Source organism: Leptonotus elevatus, chromosome 1, assembly GCF_054856555.1.
Source record: "Leptonotus elevatus isolate MCC_2025b chromosome 1, RoL_Lele_1.0, whole genome shotgun sequence".
Lineage (NCBI taxonomy): Eukaryota > Metazoa > Chordata > Actinopteri > Syngnathiformes > Syngnathidae > Leptonotus > Leptonotus elevatus.
Window position 1 is genome coordinate 54860588 of NC_141239.1, and position 17958 is coordinate 54878545.

At 40.8% G+C, this 17958-nt stretch overlaps 1 protein-coding gene across 2 annotated transcripts; it reads left to right on the plus strand.

Annotated features, from left to right (window-relative positions):
- The first annotated feature begins 6939 nt into the window (after positions 1 to 6939).
- aoc2 (amine oxidase copper containing 2) lies at positions 6940 to 16611 on the plus strand. 2 transcript variants are annotated; one of them, XM_086070368.1, is made up of 5 exons: positions 6940 to 8633; positions 13986 to 14104; positions 14398 to 14564; positions 15607 to 15739; positions 15822 to 16611. In XM_086070368.1, the coding sequence occupies exons 1-5, from the start codon at positions 7058 to 7060 to the stop codon at positions 16104 to 16106; spliced, it is 2280 nt and encodes a 759-aa protein (XP_085926494.1). In that variant the 5' UTR covers positions 6940 to 7057; the 3' UTR covers positions 16107 to 16611. The 2 variants fall into 2 exon arrangements, with proteins under 2 accessions (XP_085926494.1, XP_085926495.1); XM_086070369.1 differs by having other exon boundaries at positions 6940 to 8609.
- Positions 16612 to 17958: the final 1347 nt, after the last annotated feature.

Genomic DNA, 17958 nt, shown 5'->3' on the forward strand with positions numbered 1-17958 from the left:
TCATTTTCTGATGGACCTAATAAAATGATACTTGATATCGACATTTTACATCGCTGTCTACATACTGGATTTTTCACAAGTGCAATGGTCCCTTCATTGTCCTCACAAATGAGAGTTTTTCTGTACACATAAACATCAATGCCTCTCAACAGTTGTTCCAAATAAATACACTCCTGTATTGTTTGGGCTAAAGCCATATATTTCGCCTTGCATGTAGATAGTGCTACCGTTGGTTATTTCTTGGTCTTCCATCAGGTGCCACAAGAACATTATTGCCTTCGAAGAACACTTTGGCTCCATTACGAGGAGCAGACCTTACCGAGAACAGTTCTTGAGGAAAGGAAGGAATGTATAAGGCATTCTTTAAAGTCACTGTCAACCGATGCCTTCGATTGTCTATAAGACGTACCTGTGCATCCCCCTTTGCCGTGTGCCAGTCCAAAAATGCGTTTACCGTCCGCCAACTCCATGCTGTGCTTTTCGGGCGTGAAATCGCTGACGAAGCTCTTGAACCGCCTTCTGTCGTTGATGATGTGGGCTGATGCACCTGTGTCCACGATCATTCCCTTTCGTTGGGTCTCCTCCGCTGTCCGGCTGAAATCCTCCGTCTCCGTCCTGAAGGAGTAGTCATCATCTCCGGTTGCTCCCCGCGCGTCACCTTGTTGCCTTTCCTGGCTGCTGCCGTCATCGTTACCGGCATCTTGAACACACGTAGCGAGCATTCTGCCCGCGCTTCTTCCTACACGCTTTGTCTGCGCGCCCTGTGTGTTTGCAGAAACTACACCAAACAGTCTTTGAGCATTCATCTTTACGGTAGCCCTTCTCACCACATCGCCAACATGCCAGCTTCGTCGGGGTACCAGTCTTCTTCTTTTGTGCCGCCCGGGCCTTCAGCACCCTCTCTCACGCCTCTTCGGCGACTGGGCTTGTGTCCTCCGCGGCCTCGTAGTTTCGCAACTTAGCCTTGAACTCCCTTAGTGACATGTCCGCTAAGCTGTGTGTCACCATCAGCGTGAATGGCTTGTATTTTTTTGGAAGCCCCCTCATAATCATTGCCATCATCAGCCCTCACTTGGTGCTTCACCTGCACTCCTTATAATCTGCTCCGCTCTGATGACATATTCTGTCACAGTCTCTGTGTCCGCTTTCTTCAGCTATGTCATCGTGTAGGGCCTACCTTTGCCAATATGTTCTCTCAACACTTTCAGACTCTCTTGTCCTGTTTTTAGTGTCTCTGAAGATGAGTCCCAAACTTGTGTTGTCGAGAAGTGGCGCCAACGTACAATATGTGTCCGCATTCAACTTGTCATCCAGCGCTCTCTCCTGCGCAGACAGTGGCTTGGTGGGCTCTGTCAAAATAGTCTCCTTCAAATCCACTCCGTGCATACAGCACATCCTTTCTTCCTAGAGCTCATATTTTTCGGCTCTCCCGTCGAATGTCGGCCACTTCGTCTTGTTGCCATTGTCCGTGTGTTCGTAGCTCCGCTTTACTGCCCGTTAGCTTAGCTTTATCCTCCCTCTATGCTCACTCGCTCCCGCCGCTAAACTAGCTATACTTTGCAGCTAACTCGCTACCGTTGCTAGCGGCCACTCCATCTCACATTCAGAATCTTCTCGTAACCTGGACCCATAACCTGATAAAAACAAGCGTTAAGTAGTGACGGAAGCTTACACCTTTTGCCTCCTTGCAGCTAAAGAACGATTCACAGAGACGAGTGGCAGCTTTTTTTTCTCGCCGACAGGCATACTTTTTATTCCGCACACAACACACACGTCCGCTAACCACGAGTCAAGTGCAGCGGGACCATTCGAGAACTTTCTGTGATGTCATCTAGCGGCGACAACACATACTGCGACAAATTAACTTGACAGTTATAAGCAATCATACAATACACTCACACCCCCACCCCCCTCGCCCCCTAACCGCGCGTTCCCGCCGGTGGGCGTCTCAGCTCTCTGAAATGCTTCGGACAACTGAGACAGACACACTACACACTCGCATCCGAGGGGCACAAAAGTACTGGGACGCGGCCCATACGTCGCAAACCGGAACTGGAAACAAAGCTGATGTGTGAACCCCGGAAGTCGGAAGTCCCGCCTCCTCCGTGGCGTATACCTAATTGTCCCTAGGTTGTTCGTCTGTGTGTACCCTGCATTAGGCTGGGAGCCAGTTCAGGATGTACACCGACTACTTCCCGAAGACAGCTGGGATAGGCTCCAGCATTCCTACAACCGTCGTGAGGACACCATATACTTATTGTTTGGACTTCTGTTAACTTAATCCAGTAGTTTTGAAACTAACTTTCAAAAGTCAGTAACTGAGAATAATCGAGTTGCTGTAACAGAAAGCTTCTAAGTAAATCTGTATAAAAAAAAAAAATTGTTGCGTGTCATCAAACCATTCAAGTTCTGGAAAACTTTAACTTTTTAGTTAATCAACTCAAAAAAATTTAGGCAACCGATTTCCTCACTTTTTGTTTTAGTTCTGCTAACTTATTCGGGTTAACAGTGTACAGAGAAAGTACCCAAATTCTACAAACTTACCAAGCACTGTACACTGTCTGATGCTGCAGACTGAAAATGAAAATACTATTTTTTTTGTTGTTTGTTTTTTACCATACTCAGCTACAGTAACATATTACTCAACAATAAGACAAAGAAGTAGTTTTTCTTACTACTGTTTAGTGTAGACAAATAAAAATGACTGCATGAGGTATTTTCAATTTAGCACATGCCTACTTCCACACTTGGTGGATGTGATTATCCAATGTGTTTATTGGTGTGGTCATTCCCAAGCCATGGCATTGTAATGACAAGGAAGTAACCTCACAAAAATAACCTTACAATCCTTATCTGTGTTTAAGTGTAAAAATGTGTGTAGATTTTTGCATGTCACTGTGTGTAATGTTTTGCAATGAGTGTGAAGCAGAGTCAGTGCCTATTGTTGTGCAACTTTGGACAGGTGTTTTGCTCCTTCAGTGTATACATCGGTAATTGTGTGAAAATGTTCACTTTAGTGTGTAAACGACTGTAAAAAAACAACAACAACAAGTGTAAAATGGCATTTTTGTCATAGCTCTGGTTAGGAAGGTCCAATGTGGTAGCATTAACAACAAATTGTAGCCCCCTCCATCATTTAAATTGCTCATCCCTGCCCTAACTCAAAAACTAAGACGGCAGTTGAGACTGTCAAGATGGAAGAAAAGAAAGGAATATGTGGAATGCATAAGCTAGTAGTCTAAACAACCATTTGTAAAGCTTGAAACAGATGTGTGTGTGGGTGGGTGTGTGTGTGTGTGGGGGGGGGGGGGCGCGTGCGCGCGTGTGTGTGTGTGTGTGTGTGTGTGTGTGTGTGTGTGTGTGTGTGTGTGTGTGTGTGTGTGTGTGTGTGTGTGTGTGTGCGTGTGTGTGTGCGTGTGTGTGTGCGCGTGCGAGAGAGTTTATATCACATCATGGGGACCATTTTCTGGGTTTTTACTATCATTGTGGGGACCACGTGTCCTTGTGCGGACATTTTGGTGGTCCCAATGAGTCCAAACCTCTTTTTGAGGGTCAAAACTTGGTTTTAGAGTTTATGTTTGAATTGGGTTTTGGTTGGGGTTAGGGTATAAAGGTTAGGGTAAGGCAGTCAGTTGTGAGGGTTAAGGTTAGGGTGTGCAAGATCCAAATGTTTCTCCCCCACAGGGAGCATATTCTTATTAACTGCAAAGCACTTATTTCTCATGTCTCCAATATAAACATTTCCCAATGCTTACATGTAACATTTGTGTGCATGTGCGCGTGTTTGTGCTGCACATAAATTCAGCAGCTTTACTTCATCGTTAATCATTCTTTTAAATATTTAGGCAAGAGAAGGTTTTTCTCCGGTCACCTTTTCCTACATGCATTGCAAAAGAAAAGTTTCACAAGAAGGCATCTTTCATCTGGAACAACCCTACATAATTAATATTCCAAGAATTCAGTTTCAGAATAATACGTTTTTTTTAAATAATAATAATAATAATCATAATAATAATAATAAAGATTTTACATACTGTGAAGTTGACGTTATTCGAAACCCAGACTGTATGTTGTCAAAGTTAAATGACAATTTTAAATTTTATTTTATTTATTTTATTATTTTATTATATGTTAGGTTGATTGAAGTCTTTAAATTGTCATTAGGTGTGAATGTCATTCTGAATAATTGTTTGTCTCTATACGTGCCCTGTGATTGGTTGGTGACCAGGCTGTAGGCTACTTCTTATTTTTAGCAAAGAATTGCCTCAAATCTCCTTCATCTACTTCTCTATCTGTGTGTCAGTTTTTTCTGGGAACTGGATGTGTTGTGCTCTCCAAGTGTAAAAGCAACACCAAGGAAAGACTTGAGCACTGACCATTTGGACCTATTCACTGTTTAGAACATGATGGACTGATCTACTACTACGAGGATTTTTGCTATTCAAGGGCCAGCCTGGTCTCTATGCCCTGCGAATAGTGGGGGTCCACTGTAGTCTGTGTTTCCCTTTGCATTGTTCTAGTTAAGTTCGTCTTATCCGTTGAGTCAGAGTGCAAAGTCTTGTTTTCCACACCACTTTCCAAATAAGCTTCCGATAAGTTTTGTGGCAAGACTTAAAAATTCTCAATTTGTGTTTTGTGTTCTGTGGATACTCTGCATTATTTGTTATCATCAACATATTTTTTGCCAATAAAGTGATTTTGTGTTTATTGTGAAAATTGTCTTTTTCCTCTTCTAAGTGATTTTTGTTGTACTTTATACATTAAACAAGTGGTTATTTGGAGTTTGCTATTTTTGTGTTTGAGTCGTGCATATGGGTTCAGTCATAGTTCGGCCAAGACAAATCCTCTGGGAGGAATAAGAGGTGATGAACAATCATAGCATTCACTGAAACATGAGACACGCACACACACACACAAAAGCAGTGTGACTTAAGGCATGGAAAATTATCACTTTTTTGGTAATCATATTTGCAGATACAAACCCTAATTCCAATGAAGCTGAGTTCTGTAAATAAAAACATAATACAATGATTTTCAAAGCCTTTTCAAATCTGTACTCAAACAAACACACTACAAAGACAAGATATTTAATGTTCAAGCTGGAAAAATGTTAGTGTTTTACTTTCGTTCGTCCCCCCCCCCTCCCCCCTCCCCCCACACAACTATTCACTCATTTTAAATTTAGTGCCTGCAACATGTTCCAAAAATGCTGGGACAGGGGAATGTTTACCAATGTGTTACACCCCATTTCCTTTTAGTAACATTCAATACTGCAAGCAATTGGAAATGAATACACTAGTAAGTGAAATGATTTCCCATTCTTGCTTGATAAGCAACTACAATTGCTCAACAGTCCATCATCTCATATTGTGCCACACATCTTCAGTGGGAGACGAGTTTGGACTCTCGTACCACTCTCGTACTCACACTCTTTTTTTTGTAGAACACGTGCAGAATGTGGCTTGGCAATGTCTTGCAAACAAGCATAGACATCCGTGAAAAAAATATTGCTTGGATGGCAGCATTATATGTGGTCAAAACAAGTGTTCACTTTGTGTCAATCCATTTCAAATGAGCTAAGCCCAGAGAAGCTGTTGTATTTCAGGTTGTTTAAATTTGGTTTTCACTTTGCATGGTAGAGTTTTAATTTGCATTTAAAGATGTAGCGACTGTGTTAAACTTTTTTTAAAGTGTTTCTGAGCCCACGTGGCAATATTCTTTACACAATGATGCAAGTTTTTAATGCAGTGACACCTGAGTGATCAAAGGGCCTGCCCGCCTGCCTTTTCAACACAATAATAATAATAATAATCCCCTAAAACATTAAGATACTCTCTTATTTTTATTTCTCAAACTGAAATTATTTCGCTGCTTGTTATGAGGAAGCAAGCACAATAGTGAGGGCTGGTCCATTCCAAATACCTTCTCTTTAGATTAACCATGACCTTGAGGAAACAGGACAATCAACATCTGTGGTTGGTCTTGGGACAAACATGCTGAAATGTTCGGCTCGTTGAAGGAAGGAAATGCAACTTGGCTCATTTAACACAGCTCAGGCCATGTGGGATCCAATGTTCCGCTCCCTATTCACCAGAGGCTTTTGAGACATTCACTTGGCGCTCTAAACTCTGTTGTTGGTCCTGGCCAGAACTTTCTTACATAAGAGATTCTGTGATGAGGAGGGAGATGTCTAAAACAGGAAGTGTATGGGGATCTCAAGGACCAGACTTGGGCACCACTGGTCTACATGAACTATGTGCATGAGCACCTGGAAGCACTTTTCACCTAATGATCGACAGATTAGTTTCCGGTTTAAGAAAAAAAAGAAAGGAAAATCCCTGGAAGCTTTAACTGGCATAAAAGTGAATTCATGGTTTAGCAAATCTAAAAATAGTTACCGGTATATTGCTCCATCTTCTGATCAAATAGGTGATTGTTTTTCTTCTTCTTTTTTTGAAACTCATTGATTGCTGATCATGATCAGCCAAAAAATCCTGATCGTGTAAAGCCTAATAGCAATGTATAGTTTCACAAAATGTGTTTAGAGATTTTCCGCGCAATTCTTCTCGCTGTATACAATTCAAATGAGTGTGCTGCAAAAGGGTAATTATAACACAAAGCAGAGCGGTGGCCTGCGACACTGTACTTGATATATTTCCATTTACCGCAGCTGTTAGCTACAGGTCATTTGTAGATTAAGTTTAAGAAAAGTGTTAATGTAAAAGCCAGTGCTGAGTCGGGTGATCATACACAAATTTGCGCAGTGGATGCGCATTTAAGTAAATGCATCCCCTATGGAGCATGAGGCCCTACACAGATAGAGTGCATGTTCTACTTTTAAGGAGGGGCGACCCTGCCCATAGCCATAAAGTGCCCACCCCTGAATTAGGGGGCTAAAACACTTTATTTACTCCTCCTTTTCCTCGAGTGCTAGCCGGATCCCCATATAAGGAGGCAGGGTGCCGAGCAGAAGCGGAGGAGCACACAAAATCTTCTCACCATTTGACTCTGCTCACTTCTCTTTTTCTTCAACCACTGCTTCTAATAGGAGACCAAGATGAACTCCCTGGTGAAATGGGCTCTATTTCTTTTTGTCCTCATTTCTCTTCTTTTGAATATTATTCTGATTGGAATATATTCTAGCCGGGCACCCAAATGTTCCTCTCAGCTCACGCATCCTCTGAGGGGCAAACACGACAAGCGCAGCCGCGTGTTTGCTGATCTCACGCAGGATGAGTACTTGCAGGTCCAACAGTACATGCTCCAACAGAAGGACTTGGATATATCTACTCGGCAGCTCTCCAAGCCCTCTGAAAACTTCTTGTTCTTAATAGACCTTTCTCTTCCCAGGAAAGTGGACGTGTTGTCTTACTTGGATGGGGTCGCTTCTAAGCCAGTGCGCGAAGCCACTGTGGTGGTCTTCTACGGTTCTAGGGGTCACATCAAGGAGTATGTAGTGGGGCCTCTCCCTAACCCCACATACCACAAGGATGTCACCAAGAAGAAGTACAAGATGGAGCTGCCTATCAACACGCGCACGGTCACCATCGGAGAGTATGAATTGTTGTTAATGTTTCTGCAGCAAGAACTGTTCTCCAAGCTGCCGGAGCTCATGAAAGAGAGCTTCGGTGCCAACAACAAGCTACTCCCGTTTGAGCAAATGCCCCGTGGATTGCGGTCAGGAGACAGAAAAACATGGGTGTCTTTCTTCAGGGACATGAGTGGCATGTACATCCACCCGGTGGGTTTCGAAGTACTCATCAATCATAGGAGCGTCAATGAAACTGAATGGAAAGTGGAGAAACTTCTGTATAACGGTCAGTATTTCGACACCTTAAAAGAACTTCAACAGAAATATGCTGCCGGATCAATTAAAAAAATAATTTACCAGGAGGCAGCTGATTACGGTTCTCTGAAGCCCAAGAACAAGCCTCTGCAGCTTAGCCCGCTGCAGTACTACACAGAGGGAAAACGATTCAGCGTCAGCGGTAACCACGTCCTCTACCTGGACTGGAGCTTTGCGTTTGGCTTGAGTTCCCTCACTGGCATGCGGGTCTTCGATGTGCGCTTCAAGGGGGAGCGGATTGCATATGAGCTGAGCGTACAGGAAGCCATGTCAGTGTATGGGTCAGTGACTCCCGGAATGATTGTCACCAAGTTTTTGGACTCCAGCATCGGAATAGGCCGTTTTGCACATGAACTTGTCCGTGGCACCGATTGCCCCCATGAAGCTACCTATGTTGACACATACCGCTACATCGATGTAAATTCACCGGTTAGATTCAGGAATTCAATCTGTATCTTTGAGCACAACTTTGGTCAGCCTCTGAGGAGACACTTCTCTGACTTTTTTAGTAATAGTTATGGAGGGATGGTAAACAGCGCTTTGGTGTTCAGAACAATCACTGCAATAGGAAATTACGATTACATGTGGGATTTCATCTTCTACCAAAGTGGATCTGTTGAAACCAAGGTGCACGCCACAGGATACATCTCGTCATCTTATCTGGTGGACGGCAGTTTGAAACATGGCCACCAGGTGGCAAAAAATGTCCTGGGAAACATCCACACGCACTTCATCAACTTCAAAGTGGATCTGGATGTCTTGGGTGAGTCTGAAGTTGCCTTATATGGTAGGTCTATTGAAAAAGTCGTTTAAATAAACAATATTGTCGTGCTTTTTATGTTCTGTGCAAATTTGGGGTTTCCCATCCACAGTTTGCTTGGCTAGTGAGAGTGAAATAAATAAATACATAAATAAAGGGTCCCAGCTAGGTCCCATGAGTTGTTCCATATAGAGTTTCTCTCCCAGGGGAAACTTCTCTAAAATAACTGTAGTAATATTTGGCCTGATGTAGAAAGAAAGGAAACAGTAAGACCCACTGGCAGTCACTGTGGTGCAAAGGTTCCATCCATGCATTTTACATTGCATTGTAGGCTACTTAAGTCATCAGTTATTGCATGAACAATGCGAACATGAAAAAACACAATTTTTTTTTACAAAATGTTGTTCGAATTTCATGTAAAGGAAACCAGTTCTGTCATTTTACCTATTACCGTTAAAGGAAAAAGCTCTGCTCACTTGACAAGGAATTTGGATTTATCTACCATGGGAATTATTTTCTGTCATGCCCATCATGACTTTTGACAGAAACATTTGTTTCCAGGTTACAACGATAGCACCCTGGGTCTCTTAAAAGTATTAGACTTTAACCCTGCTGTTATAAGGTGGATCATATTGGCCCACTGTAAATTTGATAAATACTGTAAGAGAAAAGCAAAATATTTTTAAAATGTGTGTGTATTTGGGGGTGGGAAACAATATCCAGTTGTGCTTTTCCTATCATTTTTGTCGGATGCCCAATCTGCATCACTGTATGCTTCAAGCTGTGGACTTTTCTCACATAGCCAATCATAGCCAATGAAAATAAATTTTTCGCACCAAGCATCTAGCTTATTTGTATCTTGTTTGTGTCTATATAACATTCAGAGCCAAAAACCTTCATGTTTGATAGGTCAGGGACCTTTCCTGTGAAAGCACCGTAAGGCGTTTGCTCGAGACGTTTGCATTTGGAATGAGCTGCAGCTGTTTGATGTTCTTTTGGTAGTAAGAGGGTTTCCTTTTTCTTGCCAGTGCCATCGTCCAAGACTGATTTCTTGGTATTGATGCAGCGTTTCGCATGGGTCGACGTAGTTCCTCAGTGTTGGCTGTTTTGGTTTTCTATCCATCCATTTTCTTAACCGCTTATTCCTCACTAGGGTCGCGGGGGTGCCGGAGCCTATCCCAGCTGGCTTCGGGCACACCCCGAACTGGTTACCAGTCAATCCAGGGCACACACAGACAAACAACCATTCATACTCACAATCACACCTGGGGACAATTTAGAGTGTTCAATTAACCTGCCATGCATGTCTTTGGAATGTGGGAGGAAACTGGAGCACCCGGAGAAAACCCACACAGGCACGGGGAGAACATGCAAACTCCACCCAGGAAGGCCGAAGCCAGGGTCAAGACACATACGATTTTCGAAGCATTCTGCTGGCCTTTAATCAAAAAGATTTTAATCAAAAACATAATTAATGTACGCAAATAAGTAACAACTATATTGACCATTAGTGAATGAAGGATATACAACCACCTAGTTATGACTAATGGTAAGTCCGCCACTGCTGGTGAATACTGAGTAGTGTTCAAAGTACACTAGAGTCAGTGTTACCAGTGTGAAGTGTGTTTTGACTGAGTTAAATTTTAACGCTGGCACTAGTGCAATACACTCATTAATGTTTAAACACCAGAGTTAAGTCTCGTTTGGCAGAGTGATTATTATATATATATTTTTTTTTTGCTGTATACATTTTATGTAAGCGACAGGAAAAACTTCTAAATTCATCTTGAAACTAAAGAACATATATATGATTATTTAGTTTACAGAGCTTTAATACTTGTCTTGTCCCTAGTGCTGGGAACCCTCCATGTTCAGGGCAGCATAATGTTCCTCTCAGCATGTGCACAATCTGAGGGGCAAACACGACGAGCAAAGCCGCACATGGTTGCTGATTGGCCCATCACAAACATTGCTTGAGACAAAAGTATTTGCTGCCTGGTTACAGGTTCAGCACCCTGGTGTTCTTGAAAGGATTTTCTGGGACTTCATTTTCACGTCCATTTTTGGCTCTGTTCTAATCACATTCCACTAGTTGGTCCACAACACAACTAGAGGCTGGGAAACATGAAAACTTCTGTATGTGAACGAGCAGTTCATTGAAATTCAATTCAGTCTAAATTCCAATCATGGGTGTATTTAGTCATTTGGGGGCCCAAGGCAAAGCAAGTCATGGGGCCCGCCATATCCTTGTATTGACCAGACAAAATGTGTATTTTCACATCAATACATGGTCTTCAAGGATAAAGGATTATTTATTTAGCAAGGATTATGATCTAACAAGTGAATCATCTCAACGTTTTATAGGTGCATTGCAGAGTTTGTCACTTTCTTACTCACAACTGCCACCTCTGGCAGTGCGCTCGGGAAAACTCTTTGTGCCGTTTCAGCATTTTTATGTGTTTTTCAGAACACAATTTAAGACTAGTACAACAGCTTTAAATTTAATTTTTTCAATTGAATTGAACTGAGGTTCAATTCAATTGAAAAAAAATATCCATCCATTTTCTATAGCACTATAGTATACTGTACTTATTGGGTGGCAGGTGAGCTGGAAACTATTCCAACTGATATAGCGAGAGGCATGGGTACACCCTAGACTGGTCGTCAGACAATTGCGGGGTGCATATAAACAACAATACAAAAAATTCATATTCTCATCTATGGACTATTTAGAGGGTTCTGTTTTCATGGCTGGCAAGTTAATGCTTTGCAGAGGTGTATTAGACTGAATGTTGGTATTTCCAAGCACTCGAGAAGCGACATTTAAAAAAAAAAAAGAAGTCACCATTGCCGTTGTGGGTGTGAACACAGCCACCTTGATACTCTGCCAATCAAGATGTGCCAGCTTTTACTGCACTATGTCGTGTGGTGGAGGTTGAGGACCCAAATGCAGGAAGTGGGGAGGCGAGGCAGGTTTGCAGGATATCAAAAATGGATGGATTTATTTCCGAAAACAAAAACAAAAGGCAAACGAGGAACTTGGAATACTAACAAAAGACCAAAAGTAGATGCAAAGTAGCAAACAAAACACAAAAGGCTTACTAGGGTAAGGACAGAACAACCGACAAAGACTCAGGAATGCAAACAAATGATCCAACAAAAACCGCAGGGAAGGAGGGAACTAAGGCCCCGTCCAGACAGAAGCAAAGCCGGCTTTGTTCCTCAAAAAAATCTCGTACACACAGAAGCATTTCAAGATTTGCGTGTGTCCAGAAGAAGACGCTGAGGACGTTTAACGGCTGTAATGTATATGCCAAGTCTGGAGTGGCGCTGTAGTGCCGCTACAGGGAGTTAATGGAAAGCGTTGAAGAAGAATCAGCGAAGAAGACAAACACATTTTCTAACTTTATTGAAATCTACAGAACAAACATGGCTTTGCATGTATCAAAACAACATGAAAAACACGAACACAGGAGAAGTGACTATGGCAAGTGATTCAAGTACAACACCACTTGTTGAACATGGGAATAAAAAAGCAAAAGCATAAACAAGCTAAGGAGAATGCGCAAAACAACTACAACATGGCTATCCGCCATTGTTGTTGACAGAATGACGGTTCGCGCGCAATGACAATGTGACAATACGTTGTCAACGAGCTGCGACCATTACGTCATCACTGGAGAAGTACCCTGCGTATGGTGTCCAGACAGACATTTTGAAATCTTTCCACCCTGGAGCCCAGTTTCAAAAGTGATCAGTTTCAAGCTCCAAAACCGCGCCATCGTGTGGACGAACAGCCTAAACAGTAGGAAACTTGTGAGGACACTTCGATACTGGCTTTCGTGTGGATGGGGCCTAAATAGGAGCAAACTAACGAGACAATAACAAACACCTGGACATGAGACAAGTGGCAGTGGGCGTTGATAGGAAGACACAAGGGATCGGGATGACGAGAACAAAGGATAACAACAGGGACACATGACTAACTAAAACCTATAACACATAACTAAGACCTATCCAAAACCAAACCAAACAAATCACAAATTGCAACAAAACTAACCAAATCCAAACCACATCACACCATCTATTAAAATGGAGCCTTGAGTCTTTAATAACATGCCAGCTTTCGGAATGGGAGAGGAATTCAAATTCAAATCTTTTTCACTGTGAATGAGTTAGACCTGTTGACCATTGGCCTATCATAATGCCTCAGTTTAAACTAGTTTTTGTTCGTCCCCACAGCCCCCGAATTCTGTTTTCCATATATAAACTGCTCTACCACTGTGGAAATAGTAGACAGTCATTCTAGCTGTTCTGGCCTTCAGAGTTAATGGTCATATATATATATATATATATATATATATATATATATATATATATATATATATATATATATATATATATATATATATATATATATATATATAGGACAATAATTACACTAGTAGTATTCGTCGTAAGACAGTAGTCGATAATGGCAACACCAAAAGCTGAATGTTTACTGTCAAGAGAATTACTTAGCAACAGTGGACATCTGGTGTACAAGTGTTCAATCTGGGATGTGTCAGTCTTGGCGTGTAAACGCCTTGGGATCTCCCTCCAAAGAAGCTGCATGAAGTGCTGGTGAGAGGGAAGTTTGTATTTCCCTGCTAAAGCTGCCGCCCCTAAGACTCTATCCCAGATGAGCAGAAGAAAATGGCTAGATGAATGCATAATTAATCATGTATGAAAAAGAAGAGTATTTAAAAGACAGCAAATTCCAGAAGGCTAAGCAGTAGATGCACATGTACAGCTTGTATAGCGTTAGTAATAGCATCTTCATCAACTGCCCTTGCATGCATAAATAGAGTGCTTTAAATTGTTTCTAGGCTGTTGTCGAGGTAACGTAAACTGGAGTGTAAATTTGTGAGTTAAAAGAGTGGTGGAGCGGCATGGGCCCAATTATAAACCTGGCAGCCATGGCTCAGGAAGTAGAGCCGTCAGGGCAGCTGTGACATACATAGTTTACGGTCACTCTGGTTTTTAAACGGCATCTGTAAAGATCATGGAGCTAGTGGTCACTTTAAGGAGAATCAAGAACCATAAAGCCGATTATTATTATTAAATACTTCAGAGGCCATCTAAACTGTAGATTCAACTAAAAGACCAATATGAACTGGACACTGTATTTGCTAAACAGGCACCAAACAGGTGCCATGTACTGCTGTTTTCAACTGATGGAGCGGCATCAGTACCAGGGACAAAAATACAGTAGAAATTATTTATTAAAATGCCTTGTGACCAAAAAATGCTGACGTTGGGGATAATTGAATCAATGAGGAAATAGAAATAGCTTTCTGTTTATAATTTTTATTACATGTTTTGTATATATCTCTTCAGGAGTGAAGAATGTGTTCCAAACCAAAGACATGGAGTTTGTGAATGTGACATTACCATGGATGCCCGATCGCTATGCTATGGTTCCTCAGCTGGTGGAAAAGCAACTTAAAACAGAAAAGGTAAACCTTTACTACGAATAATAAAATTATTCAAGGGATGGACTACATTGAAGCCCTTAGAGAATAAAGCCATAATATTAGTTACAGACCTTTATACACATTTCTTGGACAATATATTTTTGCTTATCTTTTTAAAGATTTTTTTGATGAATGTTATATGCATATTTAATGTATTGTTTCCAATAACTCAGAAAGAATTTCCAGAAACCTATAACCTTGTCCGATGTAGGCAGGTACACTAACCAAAACCGATTTTGATTGTGTCCGTTGGACTAATGGGGCCACTTCTGCAGGAGGCAGCTCTGCGGCATGGTACAAAAATTCCTCGCTACCTGCACATTGCAAGCAACAAAACCAACGCTTGGGGTCATCAACGTTCCTATAGACTCCAAGTAATAAGCTTCACTGGAGACCATCTCCCAGAGAGTGAGACAGAGGAACGAGCCATGTCCTGGGCCAGGTGAGACCAAACAGCTTCAATAAAATCTTCACATTTATAATGTGAAAATCATACCCACAAGAAAATAAGATAAATTATATGGTGTTTCATTACATGCTTTTTAAATAAAGATTTTTAAAAAACTAAAACTAAATAAATAACTGTATTATTTTTTTTCTGGTTGTAGCAGTACTGGTATGTGCACATGAAATGTTATGTTTCAGGTGTGGCAAATAATTTGTCAAAATAGTACAAAAGTCACGTATTTAGACTACTGCAATAACCAAAATAACCGTTTTCACATTCCCCCTTTTTCAAAACAGCAATAATGTAACATGGACTTTACAACATTGGTTAATAATGTCCTCTGGTCTAATAGATGCTGTGCCTATATATATAATCTTCTGGCCTAATATCAAATGAGCACCACCCTTTTTTTACTTTGAGAAAAACTAACAAAAAAAACAGCATTACCGCACTTATTGTGGAGTTATTCCCTTCAGGTACTATGTGCATGTTTGAATGTTTTATTTATTATTACTTTATCCTTATTAAGATTACACACATTACATTGCAATATGTATCATTTTAACTTCCAATATTTATTTATTTATAATTCATTTCAATTTGATCATTATTTGATTTTGGTTATTTTGTAGTGATGTTCGATACTGATACTAAACTCTTGAGTAGTCACCAATACTGATACCAAATACCAATACCACTACTACATAAAATTCCCCCCAAAGAATGACATATAATTTTAAAGAAAGACCTATATATTCCAATATAGTATTTTTCTTAAAAGATAAAAAAAAATGAAATTATTGGCAATTTTCTATTCCTCTAATTTCTATTCCTGATTGTAAAACGGTCACAAGAGGGCTGACCATACTGGTATAGGCCACCGTCACGAGTACCGATACCTTAAACTGATACCGATACCTGGTACTCACCCATCCCTATTATTTTGTATTGCATTTGTGGATTTGCTCTGTGGCAGAGATTCTTTCCCTTTTCTTGTTCAGCCGTTCCCCGGGATCATCTTTGTCTTTGTGTGCAGGTATAAGGTTGCCATCACTAAGTATAAGGACTTAGAGCAGACCAGCAGCAGTTTGTATAATCAAAACAACATGTGGACTCCAGCAGTTGACTTCAGCATGTACATCGAAGACAATGAAAACATTGAAGATGAGGTACGTTGTGCCTGAATTCTCAAATACGGATTGAAATGTACACCTAAAGTAGTGAGTATAATTGTTTGAATGTTTGTTTTAGGATCTGGTTGCCTGGGTGACCACTGGATTCCTCCACATCCCGCATGCCGAGGATATCCCCAACACTGTAACTGTGGGCAATGGTGGCGGCGTCTTGCTGCGACCCCATAACTACTTTGATGAAGACCCTTCCATTCACTCTGCTGATGGGGTGCACTTTAGTCCAGGCAGTGAAGAAAGCTGTGAATACAACAGGATGGGCTGCCTTGCTCAAGAGACCTGCAGCCCTGTGCTGGAACCCTTCACATACAATGGCTTTGAGGGAGTCATGAAGTTCGAGGACTGAGGTGCAACAAACATGTTATGGGTAGTGATGTTTTTTTTTTCATCTGAAGGAAAAACAAAGGGCAATATAACACCCCCCCCCCCCCCCCCCACACACACACACACACACACGCACAATACAAATATGATATAGCTCTACACTGTGCATATTCTTGTCTAGTATCTGTGTTTTGTAAGGCATGACCAGGCAATTAGGCTCCATGAAAAAGGTGACTGCTGAGGTAACAGTGGAGTAAATTTACACTTATTTTGAGATGAAAAGCATGCTATTAGTTTTATGAAGTTATTTTATGAATATACACTGAATGTGACACGTGCCTTTACTTCTACTGTATAATTTCACATGTTGTGTATTGTCCGGGCACTACATCCAGCCCCCCAAACATGCATGTTCGGCAGCCAGCAGCTCACCCGCACGAATGCTATAAATGGATCACCAATGTGCCTGGTCTGTATTGTGTTGGGTACACAAAATAAAAATGTCTGATCAAAAGACACAAGCATAAGGCATTTTAATTGTCTTTTCATTGTTTCGACAGCTTAGTGTTTGTACACAAAGCTCAGTGTATGCAACGTTTGACTCTCTCATTCTCTAATCTCTATCACCATCAATGTTTAAAAATGGAGGTACACATTGCTTAATCTTTTAATACTGATAGCTGCAGCTTTTCACGATTCCCTTTCTCGCTTTAATCCTGCTTGCAAATTCAGTCTAATGTTGAGCCAATATGCCAAGTAGATATTATTATTATCATTTACACCGAGTGTTAGACTGCCCTAGCTGGTAATGTAGGCCTATACATGCAATGGAAAGTAGTGGGGTTGACTGGCTGCTATGCATCTTTCTTTTTTTTTTAAAGACTGTGTCCAAACGATTATCTACTTTATTAATAGTTACTGATTCGCCCCAGAGCTTTTGAGATTGCTCATTGGCTCACGTTTGAAGCAGTAAGTATGCGACTGTATGTTGTTGTTGGCCTTTTTTAGGCTTTTTTTTTGTATGTCATCCTACTACCCTGCTACATTAACAGGAAGCTAAAGTTGCAACAACTAACGTAGCATTCCGACATTGGTAAAGTCTGTAACAATCACAGCACCGTTCTGGTTTGTGTGCTCAGTTTTAATTGGATGATGGAGGTTGAATGAATAAAAAAAAAAAAAATAATAATAATAATAAGTCTGTAACAGTCTAATATGGACTGTGCAGTGTTTGGATTAATTCCGTAAATTGGGAGCATAATCTATGCAAAGGTTCGTGGGGCGTAGGTAGGTCAGGTAGATATGAAAAATGGAAGCGATGACCTCGCCCCATTAGCTTGATGTTGTCTTTTCTATCGAATCGATGGCTCACAGCCTGTGAACTATCACAACCTTGTTATTAAAAACTGTGACCCAGATAGCAAAATGTGGTTGAATCAATGTTGTAACATAGTTCAACTTAAGTATAGAATCTACATTGAGGTCTAAAGTTTAAATTATACAGAAAGCGCAAGGTTGATAAAATGTTGAGTTAACATTTGCTTTTTGACCATTAATCACATAATATCAATGTTGATTCAACCATCATCTAAATCAGAATCTACATGTATATTGTGGTTGATTTTATATTGAATTAATGTAAGGAATAATGTAAATTGGAATTTACATTTAAATGTACATTATTATTATTATTATCATGTACATAAATATAAAACTTCTTTTTTTTTAACTAACAAAAAATATTGGGTTAGTCCACTAGAACAAAATGTTTTTTAATCTAGTGTTTCTGCAGATCTTACAACGTACTTGGAAGCATTGTTAGCTTGTTGAAAGTGATTTCCATTACCATACTTTCCCATACTCTATGATAAATC

Coding starts and splice junctions, on each gene's coding strand:
- aoc2 (XM_086070368.1), top strand. CDS start 7,058: ATGAACTCCCTGGTGAAATGGGCTCTATTTCTTTTTGTCCTCATTTCT. Junction 14,105..14,397: donor AGCAACTTAAAACAGAAAAG/GTAAACCTTTAC, acceptor CCACTTCTGCAG/GAGGCAGCTCTGCGGCATGG. Junction 14,565..15,606: donor CGAGCCATGTCCTGGGCCAG/GTGAGACCAAAC, acceptor CTTTGTGTGCAG/GTATAAGGTTGCCATCACTA.